At 56.5% G+C, this 12,756-nt stretch overlaps 1 protein-coding gene across 3 annotated transcripts; it reads left to right on the top strand.

Annotated features, from left to right (window-relative positions):
• The first annotated feature begins 5,855 nt into the window (after nt 1-5,855).
• On the top strand, nt 5,856-12,493 carry LOC123794629 (keratin, type II cuticular Hb5). 3 transcript variants are annotated; one of them, XM_045800791.2, is made up of 9 exons: nt 5,856-6,275; nt 8,231-8,439; nt 9,031-9,091; nt 9,221-9,316; nt 9,974-10,138; nt 10,380-10,505; nt 10,904-11,124; nt 11,847-11,878; nt 12,300-12,493. In XM_045800791.2, exons 1-9 carry the CDS (start codon nt 5,856-5,858, stop codon nt 12,491-12,493), a joined length of 1,524 nt encoding a protein of 507 aa, XP_045656747.1. The 3 variants fall into 3 exon arrangements, with proteins under 3 accessions (XP_045656747.1, XP_045656748.1, XP_045656749.1); XM_045800792.2 differs by having other exon boundaries at nt 11,847-11,882; nt 12,307-12,493; XM_045800793.2 differs by lacking the exons at nt 5,856-6,275; nt 8,231-8,439; nt 9,031-9,091 and adding an exon at nt 8,977-9,030.
• Nucleotides 12,494-12,756: the final 263 nt, after the last annotated feature.

The following is a 12,756-nucleotide window of genomic DNA, read 5'->3' as shown; positions in this document are numbered from 1 at the left end:
GGTCACCACGGTGTTGTGTCTGTTCATCTCAATAAGCCACCTGCCTGTCAGGTGGGAAGATCGTTCCTACTTCAAAGAGTCGCTGTGGAGATGACACACAGGGACAAAACTGGGGTGCCTGGCACGCAGCCCGGCGCGCAGCTGGGTGCCCAGCCGACATCTGCTATCGCTTTGGCCCTGGTGACGGCAGTGGTCCTAGTTTTACGGCTAATGGAGAGGAGCTGTGTCAGGCAGTAGCAAACACGGGCGGTGGGGGGGATGCTGAAGTGTCAGCAGACTGTTTCTGGCGTCTTCCTCCAGAGTCCTGAGCCCTGAGCCACCTGCACGCGGGCACCCCGGGCTCAGCCTCGGCCGGTCAGCAGTGGGAGTCTGCTGCCCTCTGCTGGCCGTCTACTTCCCAGGAGGCCCTACATGGGATTTTAAAAGTACACTGACTATACTGTGGGCAGCTTAGTGTCTTCTAAAACTATTTTTTCCCTCCAAAATTGTGCTTAGGACACAAGCATTACAACAATGAACAGCAACTTTGGAAAAAAAAACCCTCTGTCTCACCAGGCCCGACGCAGCCCTCTTTCCAGCTTTCTGGGTTTCCGTCTGGCTTTGTTCCCACAGGTGCTCAGCAAACAACCGTGCTCACCCAGGAGAAAGCTGCGGAGGGCTCTGAGTCCCAAGGGCTTCAAACTGGATGTGCTCCTCAGGGCCTGGGCCAGGTCTTCCCAGAAGGTGACATTTTCTGCCAACATCAAGTATCTAAACTGTCCGAGATTTCCATTCACTTATACATGCAGTCACAAACAAATATTTACTAAGCACCTCCTATATTCCCGGTACTGTCCTAAGTGCTCGGGAACCATCAATGAACAAGACAGATAGAATCCCTGCTCCCCTGGAGTTTTGTTTCATTTTGGTTTGGTTCAATGGGGAAAAGAGGAAAGACTGACAATAATCAATAAAAAGAATAAATTAGTCAATTACAGAGTGTGTTAGAAGGTAAGTGCTATGGGGAAAAAAAGAAAAAGATCAGAGCAAGATAGACCTGGGAAGAATGTCCTGGGAGTGGGAGGCCAGGTTACCATTTTAAAAAGAAGGGTAGGGAGCCTCTGTGACGGTGAGAAAAGACCCCCAGGCAGCAATGGAGCCAGCGTGTGGCCGAGGGAAGAGCCTTCTGGATAGAAGGGACAGCCAGTGCGAAGGCCCTGAGTTAGGAGTGTTGCAGGTGTGGCTGAGGCGCAGCGGGAGGCCAGTTGAGTTAGCTGTTTTCCTCCTGAGATTCAGGGAAATGGTCCTAGTGCTTAAAAAGACAAGAAGAAAAAGCTTCCAAACAATTAGTAGGTATAATTCTGAAATTGGAGGCCCTATATTAACTGACCGACTGCTGTGACCCAGAAAGGCCACGGACAACAGCAAAGCCCCCAGGGAAAGCTGCCTGCAGGAAGGTGTGTGGGTAGGTCCAGGGAGAAACCACAGAGCATTTCGCAGCTCCTGGTGGGGAAGCCCGTGAGACAAGAGGAGGGCGGGCCAGGGAGCAGCTTGGCTGACTGCAGGGGGGCCGTGCCCTGGATGCACTGGGGGACAGCCCAGTAGCTCGTCCAGCTCCTCCCTGTTGCTCAGACCTCACTCCTCTCACAGAGGGTCATGAGTCATGCCCCAGTTTTATGGAAGCCAAAGAAAGTATCACAGGGCTAGAAGCCCCTTGAAGAGCTGTGTCCCAGCACCCGGAGGTGGTGTCGATTCAAAAACTAAGAAGTGTGGAGAAGATCAGCAGAGAAGATGGGCGCTGCCCAATTTGAACGAGCTGGGTTTGGACAGCCACCAAGACCCTGCTCAGGACGGGTCTTGTCCGTGGGGAGTCCATCAGGGGTGATTCTGGAGAACCAGCCAGCCAGGGAGGGTAGAAAGACAGCCCATGAGAGCCCAGACAGATACAAATACGAAACTCCAAGAGCCGGCAGACAGCTCTAAGGGCAGACAGGGAAGGATGGGAAGGGGTCAGCGCTCCTTTATCTCTGGACAAATACAGAAAGCCTTCCTAGAAACAGGGGGATTTTAAGCACAGTAGAGAGATCAGAAGGGAAGGGAGGTAGTGAGCCCTGGGCTGGGGGCAGAGCAGGCGTGCCCCAGCAAGTGTCCCACAGGGAGCACGTGGGAGGAGGATGGACCATCTGTGGGGAGGTGTGACGGTGGTAGGTCTCGGGGGAAACCCCAGGAGATGGCAACCAGGAATGGGGCAGAGTCAGACAGAGCCAGGGCAGCTGCCTGGGGCTCCAGGGTGGGGTATAGAAGCTTTCTCGCTCTGCCGCACCTGGATGGCTCAGTGGGTTAGGCATCCGACTCTTGATTTCATCTCAGGTCATGGTCTCGGGGTCATGAGTTTGAGCCCCACATGGGGTTCCACGTTCAGTACAGATTCTGCTTGGGATTCTCCCTCTCCCTCTTCCCTCTGACTTTCCTCCCACTTGCTCGCTCTCTCTCTCTCTCCTCTCTCTCTCAAATAAATAAACGTTGAAAAAAAGAAGTCTTCTCTCACTCAATTAGCTCTTGAAGGCTTCCTGGACGAAGTGGCCTCTTGGGAGCACTGTACATGGCAGGAGGGACATGGGTTCTTAAGCACACATTCCCGACACTGGGTGTGGCCTTCAAAAGATACGGGGGCAGGAGGGGACAGGACCAAAGGGGGTGATGGATGACAGCACCCTGGACAAGAGGGTGTGGAAGGAGATAATTGGAGCTACCTGAGAAGCCCCGGAAAGGGCATTTTATGAGCTGCCTGCTGAGACAAAGGAGGAGAAATCACAGCCTCCCTCTGACTAGTTCACAAAGGCTTCCTGGAAGAGGTGGCCAGCCATTCGGGAACATTCCAGGCAAAGGTGTGCCCAGAGACGAGGCTTGGGTGTAGGGAGAGAGGTGCAGGGAACCTGTAGGGCACAGTGGCAGTAAATGAGGAGGAGGCCGGTGAAGCGAGGTCAGGCTGCCACCCGAGAGTCGATCCCATGAGCAGAGGTGGTGGGAAATGAGTAGAGCCAGGCATGGGGCTATGGGTTCTCTGTCCCTTTCTTGGGTGGAACTAGACAGCAAAGGTCCAGGTCTCATGCGTCTACACAGACCCTCCAGGGCAGCTGTGTCATGCTGGCCTGGCCTGTGGGTTTCTCACTTGCCTTGCACAACCTGGAAACAGCCTCATTAAGAACTTAGCCTCCCTCTCCTGCCCAGCCCCTCTGATCCAAAACACCACGCGGACAGCCTTCCTGAGCCGCTGCCACCAGCCCTGGGCTCGGCTGCCATCTGCCGAGACGCACACTTCACCCAGCACTCCTGCGCACGCCCCTGTGCCGGGCAGGGACCCTCACTCCTGCTCACTCCAGCCCTTGTTCTCCCAGGTCTCCTGAGTCCCCCAGCATCCTCTTCCCCACCCTCAGTGGCCAAGTCCAAGCCCAAGCCCCTCTCAAGGTAGAGGTTTGGGAGGGGTGTGTGTGTGTGTGTGTGTGTGCGTGTGTTGGAGGCACGGGGAACAGCTGAGTCAGGAGCCTCTTTGGGACAAAGCCTCCACTTCCTCCTGCCCCCAAGGAGAGGCAGAAATGGATCCAACTCCATCCTCTTCAACAAGCTGAAGGAGAGCAGAGGCTGATGGGAGTTGAGAAGAGGAGGTCTGTGGGCTTTCCAAGCTGGCTGAGCAGAGGGCCCACCCGTCTTCTACTTCCCATGCTCACCCGTTCCCCTCCCCCTGCCGTGTTCAAAGGGCCCAAATCCTTTTTGGTCTCCATACGCCAGCACCAGGTCCACACAACAGGCAGTCAGGAGCTCAATGTCCCAGGCACCAGACTGCGTCCCTGGACCCAGGCCAACAGGGCCCCCACTAAGGAGTGGGTGCTGGGAAACCAGCCATTGTGCTCCCTAGCCTCCTCTCTCCACCCCCAGACTCCACCCCAAATTTTTATACTAGTGAAATCAGGTTAAAGGAAACATTAAAAGCGGCCTTGAAAGGGTAAAGAAGTCATAAAGGTGCAGAGGATGTGAAGACCATGGGTGGGGCTGGGAGTACACCCACTCCCTTCTGGATGAGGGGTGCAGGGTGTGGCAGAGGCTTTCTGAGAGGAAGCAAGAATCCCCTTCCTTTATACAGAGTGGTCTGCTCCCCAAAGCACACGATTGCGTATTATCCACATCATCCTCCCCACAACCCTGAAAGTAAGAATGAATTCCACACAAGCATACAAAGGCTCAGAGAGGTAAGAGCGTCCCCAGAGCCACACAGCCAGGAAGCATCCGAGCTGGCCCTTGAACCAGGTCTTCCGACTTTGATTCCACTGTCCAGCCTGACCGTGGTCTGAAGATCCTTCACGGCCAGCTGGTGAGGCTGCCTGTCCCTCCCCGCCAGTTGCCCAAAGTCTTTCTGCCCTCCTTGGAAGAACACGGGTGGAGTATGGAGACAGAAACCAATCAGCCTGGTTCTGGGTGAAGCCCTGCAGGGGCCCATCCCCAGAGATGAGGCCAGAACCAGGACAGAACATCAGTCATGGAGGGGGAGAAGTCAGGCCGTGGGCCCACGGTGGCGGCACTTGATTCTGGAAGGCTCCCCAGAGGGGTTGGCACTCTCAGAGGACGCTCGTTGGCTCTTCTTCCCTTCTCGAAGTTCCTCACACCTCGGGTGCCTGGTTAGCCTCCCCGGGGGCAGAGACCACATCCCCCAGCTTTGTGCTCAGCTACCATTAAAAGAATGGCAATCATTATCCTAATAAGTAGCTCCAGGATACATGGGGAAGCGAGGACGTTATGAGGAGCCCGGCTCCCAGAGCCCCCGGGAACCAGAAATCACAGCATCCTCAGACGAGAAAAAGCCACTTTCCCGCCCTGGTCTCTAAATGTTCCTCTAAGGGTGACAGTTTTGGGGGCTGAAGCCCAGGATGCACCCCTGCTCTGACTGGTGGTCTTGGAGGAAGAGAGATGAACAGAACCTGTTTCTTCTTAAAGAGCCAAGGGAAAGTGCCCAGAGCAAGTCCACAGCAGCCAAGTTATCCCAGGATGGGGTTCGTCCATCCCTGCAGCCCAGTGCGAGAAAGTGGATAAAGGGGAGGCTCCCCATTACCCACAAGTAGCCATTATTGTGGCCACTGACAGTTGAGCAGTTTGCAATTTTGCTGGGTGAGAAATGGAAGCTCCGAAACAGAGCCTCTGGGCTGGAATCCAGAAGGTTCTAAGAGACCATGTGCTCCAGCCCTCTGTCCTGCAGGGAGCATGGTCAAAATGGTCCCATGAACCCGAACCACCTTCTAGGCCAAGTGCCTGGGTGGGTTTGGACTTGCCTGACCCATAAGCCCCTGAAACACAACGACTTACTTGCAAATATATCCTGCACGGAGCCAGAAGGACAGAGATAATGCACTCTTGGGGTCTCACCCAACCTGGGACCCTAGACCTTCCCTCTTGAGACAGTAGCCCCAGCCTCCACCCCAACCCCAGCCAGCTCAGACTGTTGTGGAGTTCAAATCCGTCTCCGGGTGTGGGTTGGGGCCCTCTTACAGGGAGACTGCGAGAAAATTAATTACTTAATGTATGTAAACGAGCTTTGAAGATGAAAAGTGCAAACACAGTGTCCCTAATAACATCTTCAATACTTTTACGGAGGCCCCAAGTCGCCGCTGAGCTCACCTTTAAGACGAGTCTTTGGGGAGTTGCTGGCAAACTCCCCAAGCCAATAAACAACATAAAATGGCTTTTCACTCCTTTTATGCAGCCAACCCCAGCTCTCCCCACCAATAAAAGGACCAGGGAGGATCAGAGAGGCCAGAAGATCGTAAGCAGCGCCCCTGAAGCCCGCACTCCTCCCGCCGCACTCAGCCTCTGCTCGGACCCGCACGATGTCCTGCCGCTCCTACAGGGTCAGCTCAGGATGTGGGGTCACCCGGACCTTCAGCTCCTGCTCCGCGGTGGCCCCCAAAACTGGCAACCGCTGCTGCATCAGCGCTGCCCCCTACCGCGGGGTGTCCTGCTACCGCGGGCTGACGGGCTTTGGCAGCCGCAGCCTCTCCAACCTGGGCTCCTGCGGGCCTCGCGTGGCTGTGGGCGGCTTTCGCGCTGGCTCCTGCGGCCGCAGCTTCGGCTACCGCTCCGGCGGCGTGTGCGGGCCTAACCCGCCCTGCATCACCACCGTGTCCGTCAACGAGAGCCTGCTGACGCCCCTCAACCTGGAGATCGACCCCAATGCACAGTGCGTGAAGCATGAGGAGAAGGAGCAGATCAAGTGCCTGAACAACAGGTTCGCTGCCTTCATCGACAAGGTCAGTGCGGCCTGGGATGGTCCAGAGACGGTCCCGGCCTGCCCTCCCCTAGGGAAGGTGCTGGTGTGTTGGGGAGACAGCACAGAGCCGGGTTTGAGACAGCAGAGGGAGAGAAACACAGGCCAACCTAAGCAGAGGATCAGTTTCCATCTTTTAATTCCAGCAAAGTGCACAGAGGGCCCAGCGTGGTCCGGAAACGGAGTCTGTTGGTCTGAAGGGTGTGTGTGTACTTCTGGAGACAAGACAACACAGGAACATCAGAGGCGCCCCTGGAAAACTGGATGGGGCACTGGGAGCTACGAGAGTGGGAGATAATGGGGAGAGTAAGAGCCGCGTGGCTCCCAGCCAGGCGGCTCGGGGAAGTGGGCAGCACGGCTCAGAGCCTCGCTGCCTCCCCAGGTTTGCTCTGCCCCTTGGCAGCGTGGGGCCTCAGGCATGTCCCTTGTCTGGATAACAGAACCAGCCTCGTATGCGTGTTGCGAGCATGGATGGATTCATGCTTGGAAAATGCCGGCACACAGTAAATGCTCGATGAATGTTCACTGTCAGCATGATTCTCCAAGGACAATAGTGTGACGGGAGGCGTGACGGTAAACCAACCGGGGCTAGCACAGCCGCCTTCGTGGATGGAGGGCTGGGAATGGGAAGAGGGGCGGTCCGGCTGGCGGGGGGAAGCCCACGGATGCAGAGTGTGGAGACGCCCACACTGTGGGGCTGCCTCCCAAGCCCCCAGGCCCCCCCCCCCCTGCGTGTCCACGAGACCTCACTCCGGCAGAATAGATAGGACCAGGCTCTGGGCTTGGGGTCAGGAATTTTGTTACCACTTTCTCTTTAGAGAGCTTGGTTCATCCTCAAAATGACCCGATGGGGTAGGCATTAGTATTTCCATTTCTTTACTATCAAGTGGCGGCTGAGTTTAGATGAGTTGTTAGACATACTGTGACGGGCAGGTGAAGGGGACTCGGGGACACCAGACCCCGAATCTCACCGACTATTGGTGTGACAATAAGCTAGTCATCTCAGTGTCCCCATCTGTACTATGAGGGGAATGATACCGCCCCCCCCCCACCTGTAGGGTTTCGAGAACTGAATGGGATTGATGCGCGGGTAGAAACAGATGGGTAGACAGAGATACACAGTTGACCCTTGAACAGCACCGGCTGGAGATGAGCAAATCCACATCTATGAGGATTTTTTTCGATAAATACAGTACTAGAAATGTATTTTCTCTTCCTTATGATTTTCTTATTAACATATTTTCTCTAGCTTATTTGTTGTACAAATACAATATTTAATACATATAGCACACAGAATGTATGTTACTCGACTGTTCAGGTTATCAGTGAGGCTTCTGGTCAACAGGAAGCTATTAGCAGTTAAGTTTTTGGGAAGTCAAAAGTTACATGCCAATTTTCAAATGCACGGGGTAGGGGTAGGGGCGGGGGGAGGCGTCAGTGTCCGTAACCCCCCGCCTGGTTCAGGAGTCAGCTGTAGAAATAGATAGACGTGTATGTATCTTAGCACGGGCCCTCATACCACACAGTAAAGCTTCCGTAAGTGTCCCGTGGATTAATAAAAGAGGAACTGCTAATTATAGTAAGAGTTAAATTAGTTGAGCGTTGACCATGTGTCAGGGATGTTCTAAGCATTTTCCATGTATTAACTTGTTCAATCTTTACAACGTTAAGGGAGGCACTATTATCAACTCTGGTTTAGAAATGAGAAGACCAAGCACCAAAAGGTTAGACAACTTGCCTGCTTCGAGTGGCAGAACTGAACTTGAACCAGACCTTTGGCCTCAAGGCGGGGCGCTTTCCCCCACAAGCCACACTGCCTCCTGGGGAGCTGGGAACAAGGCCCCTTGCGTCACAGACACTCGGCCCCAGGCTCAGGGGGACCAGGCACCTCCCGGGCTCCCCCCACCCCCGAGTCTCATCCTCACCCCCTGAACGCAGGTGCGCTTCCTGGAGCAGCAGAACAAGCTGCTGGAGACCAAGTGGCAGTTCTACCAGAACCAGCGCTGCTGCGAGAGCAACATGGAGCCCCTGTTCAACGGCTACATCGAGACGCTGAGGCGGGAGGCCGAGTGCGTGGAGGCCGACAGCGGGAGGCTGGCCTCGGAGCTCAACCACGTGCAGGAGGTGCTGGAGGGCTACAAGAAGAAGTGAGTGCGGCTGGACTGGGGGCACACAGGGAGTGTGGGAAGGCTCCACCCTCAACCTTCTTGAAGCAGGGGGAGATTCCTGCCCGTCTAGAAGCAGGGCCAGCCCGGAACCCGAGGGGCTGTCTAGGGCAGGGCTAGGTGTCAGATTCTTTGGCCCCACTCCCGTCCTTGGAGGCCCTGTGGGTCTTAGAGCTGCTTTCAGGGGGAGCAAGGAGAGGAAACCCAGTGGAGTTCTATAGCTCTCTGTGGTCCTACCCATCTCAGCTCACTTTATGATGCTTGCTCTGTGTTTTTGCTGCCCAGGGCACTAGCTCTCTTTGGATCTGCGGGGGGCACAGAGGAATTTAGATTTGGGGAACAGAACATGCATTCCCTGATCTCATCATCCCAGAGGCAGCAGGACTGGGGTGGCCTAATCCAGGCTGGGACAAGGGCTAGCTCCCAAATAATGCACAAACTAGACCATGGAGAGGACAAGTTAACTATCGCAGGACTCTATCCCTTTGGACCCCTGGGAGAGCTGGCCCAGAAGCTGGGATGGTGTCCGAGCCCCAACCCCTCAGCTGCAGCCCCTCTCTCCCCCCAACCCAGGTATGAAGAGGAGGTGGCTCTGAGAGCCACGGCAGAGAACGAGTTCGTGGTTCTGAAGAAGGTGAGGGGGCTGCTCATGGGGCAGGAAGGGAGGGCACCCATCCGGACAACCTCCAGTGGGGGCGCAGTTACCATGCGAACCGCACAGGCCTCCCCCCCACACACGCCCTCCTCTTCCCTCCACCGCCAGGACGTGGACTGTGCCTACCTGCGGAAATCCGACCTGGAGGCCAACGTGGAGGCGCTGGTGGAGGAGTCTAGCTTCCTGAAGCGTCTCTATGACGAGGTGAGGGCGCCCCTGCTAGCTAGCCGGGGCAGGGGGGGGCAGGCGTGAGGACCTGAGCAAGAGGGGAGGCAGTGGGCTGTGTGTACATGCTTGCCCCGTGTGTGTGACGTAAGCATGAGAAAACATGCGTACACCTGCAAGAGGGCCATGTTGCACGACTGTGACAGACACACGTAGGTACGTGCCCAGGGAGAGCCTGGCGTGCGTGTTTGAGGACTGCGGAACGTGGGTGTGGTTCTCCACGTTTGTGAGTGCCGGTGTGTGTCGCATGTGCGCCCGTGTGCTGGTCTGGGGGTGTGTCCGTCTGTACCTGGGTATGAGAGTGTATATTTGAGGGTGGGGGTCAGGGTCAGTCTCTGGTCAGAGAGGGGTCCTAATTAATGGACAAATCACTAGTCCCGGCCTTCAAACCCCAGCTCCCCTGCTGGGCGACTTTGAGAAAACCCAGCATGGGTTTCGTTTTCCCGTTTGTTCAGTCAGGGACCCCTCCCAGCCTTCTTGTTTTATGAGGTACCTGTGTGTGCGCGAAGAGGGAAGGGGAGCCGGTGGAGCAGGGGTCATGTAACATGATGACCAGCGCCCCCTCCAGGGAGGGGACACTGCCCCTAAGGGTGAGCCCATGGCCCAGACCCAAATGCATTGGCTCTTGGCCCCCAGGAGCTCCAGGTCCTCCACGCCCACATCTCAGACACCTCGGTCATCGTCAAGATGGACAACAGCCGGGACCTGAACATGGACTGCGTTGTGGCCGAGATCAAGGCTCAATATGATGACATCGCCAGCCGCAGCCGGGCTGAGGCCGAGTCCTGGTACCGCAGCAAGGTGAGGGGCATAGGACACCTGCCTCCTAGACATGGCAGTGGCAGGGACGGCCTCTTTCGTCTGGGTATTTTGATTATTAGGGATGGTAAGAGCACAGGCATCTCTCAGTTTGGGTGGTAGAGCAGGGCTGCCATGCATGGTTGCACAGGCTGAGCACTGTACAACTTACCAATCGTCTGTGGTGTCTGAATGGGTGGGAAACTGCATCCTGAGCCTCAGGAGCATCTCTGCTTCCCCCCAGTGTGAGGAGATGAAGGCCACGGTGATCCGGCACGGGGAGACCCTGCGCCGCACCAAGGAGGAGATCAACGAGCTCAACCGCATGATCCAGAGGCTGACCGCTGAGATCGAGAATGCCAAGTGCCAGGTAGGGTACAAAGAGGGGTTTGAATGCCCGGCACAGGCAGACTGCAGCACCAGGCACTTGGTCCCCAGGAGGGCAAAGGCCTGGCCCCAATCAGGCTTCACAGTGTGCCTGTGAAGAAACAGGGAACCAACCAAATCATACAGCCCTCGGAGAGGGATGTACAATATCACCGATGTCACCCTCCTTGGCCACCCTGCAACCACCACCAAGGAGAGAGGGTGAAAGCCCCCATCTCCTCCCTCATTTTCAAGGTCTCATTAAATACCTGGTCCTACATAGTTAACCCAGCTTCTCTCTGGAGCCCACCCCCCCGCCCCCCGGCCCAGCTCCATGAGCTCAGGTGAGCCAAGCTGCGCCTTCTCTCTCTCATCCTTGCTTTCACATCCCCTTCCTCATAGCGGGCCAAGCTGGAGGCAGCCGTGGCCGAGGCAGAGCAGCAGGGCGAGGCGGCCCTGACTGATGCCCGCTGCAAGCTGGCCGAGCTGGAGGCCGCCCTGCAGAAGGCCAAGCAGGACATGGCCTGCCTGCTCAAGGAGTACCAGGAGGTGATGAACTCCAAGCTGGGCCTGGACATCGAGATCGCCACCTACAGGCGGCTGCTGGAGGGCGAGGAGCACAGGTGCGGCTAAGGGGGATCTCCCCGGGTATAGAAGGAGGCCCTGGTCCCCTGGGAGTGTGTATCCCTGAGCCCAAGTGTGAGCTACATCTCTAAGCGCTGCTAGTACAGGTTAAGCTTCAGGAATAGTCACAGTTTATCAAATACTGCTGTGTGCGGCCTCACCATTGAATGAGGTAGGTCTCATTTTTCGCTTCCAAAGATGAGGAAATGAGGCTCAGCGTGCACTGACTTTCTCGTGGCCTCAGCTAGTGAGTGCAAGACTTAAGAAGTGTGCCCCAGCCACGTGCCTCTCGAACCCACTTCCTTCCGGGAGCTCCCTCCGGGAGGCTGCAGCTTAGCCTGCCACCCTGGCTCATGCCCCATAAGGACGTCACGCTCCATATGCAATAGCTCCTCGCAGGCACGGAGCCCCCCACACCCACGGCTGCACACTGTTGCCTCTCGTTTCCGTGAGCCTGACCAGCGCTCCCCAGGGGGCGGGGTCGCTCAGATTGGCTGGAGCTCAGCAGCGGGCCACCTCTGCTTAAAATCAGAAGCCTTTCTCTCTGTGGTCCAAGAGTGTTTAGAGAAAGAAGGTGGTCATGTAACACAGACTTTGGGGTGCCACCCCCCACGTCTCGGGGGGAGGAGCTGTACACAGACGGGCCCTCTCTGTCCCTGAGCACCTGCTTCAAGGAATTCAGCTCCATGTGCAGAGCTAACCGAGTTGTCTTTCCCCACAGGCTGTGTGAAGGCGTGGGCTCCGTGAATGTCTGTAAGTATCTGCTTCAACAACATTCCCCCTGAAAAATGGCTTTGTTGATGGGCAAAGCTGCGCCTGGAATGCTCGTAGTCAAGAGAAGGCCCTTCCTCCTTCCCTGGCTCCTCACTGGGGAGCACTAGAGGGGTTAGAGATGGCGGTGTGTTGCACGCCCTCCACTGGTGGCAGTGGGAACTGCAGGCCATGGAAATGGGGCCAGCCACTTTGACCCTCTGGGTGGGTTGTCCTCACTTCCTTCCTATCCCAGTCCCCTGGAAGGACGAGATGCTGGGAGGAAAGGGGCCTGAGTTCTTAACCACTAAACCCTTTTCCGGAGGAGGAAGTTCCTGCTAGGCGAAAGCCCCGTGGGGCCTATTACAAGGTTGGGGAGATCAGGGCCCGCCACCCACCCTGTGTCCCCTCTCTCCCCTTATAGGTGTCAGCAGCTCCCGCGGCGGAGTCGCCTGCGGGGGCCTCACGTACAGCACCACCCCGGGGCGCCAGATTGCCTCTGGCCCCGTGGCCACGGGTGGCAGCATCACAGTGATGGCTCCCGACTCCTGTGCTCCCTGCCAGCCCCGCACGTCCAGCTTCAGCTGCGGAAGCAGCCGGTCTGTCCGCTTTGCCTAGAATCCCGGGCCGCCTGCATCCCTGTCCCCAGAGCACGGAATGGTGTGTGAATGGAAATCGTGTGCTTGCTTCCGGAATCTTCCACGTGTTCCTACAGAGGGAAAGACCCTCGGCCGCGCTCTGGCACCTTCTCATTCTAGGGAGTTGTTTCCTGGTTCTCCTCTGGGCTTCAGTTAGAGAGGCATTCCCAGCCCTTCACCTAACTCCGGTTTGTCTCCAAAAGACCCGTGGCCAGTTTGTATCATTCTCCAAGCTCTCTGGGA

The sequence above is a fragment of the Ursus americanus genome, chromosome 25 (genome assembly GCF_024610735.1).
Source record: "Ursus americanus isolate L20-20 chromosome 25, mUrsAme1.1.p, whole genome shotgun sequence".
Taxonomy (NCBI): domain Eukaryota; kingdom Metazoa; phylum Chordata; class Mammalia; order Carnivora; family Ursidae; genus Ursus; species Ursus americanus.
The sequence above is the reverse complement of the archived record's forward strand: the minus strand, read 5'-3'. Positions and strand labels throughout refer to the sequence as shown.

Bases quoted from the DNA above. Each gene is read 5' to 3' on its own strand.
- LOC123794629 (XM_045800791.2), top strand. From the start codon at position 5,856: ATGTCCTGCCGCTCCTACAGGGTCAGCTCAGGATGTGGGGTCACCCGG. The intron at 9,317-9,973 runs GTGAGGGCGCCC...CTTGGCCCCCAG, and splicing joins TGAAGCGTCTCTATGACGAG to GAGCTCCAGGTCCTCCACGC. The intron at 10,506-10,903 runs GTAGGGTACAAA...CCTTCCTCATAG, and splicing joins TCGAGAATGCCAAGTGCCAG to CGGGCCAAGCTGGAGGCAGC.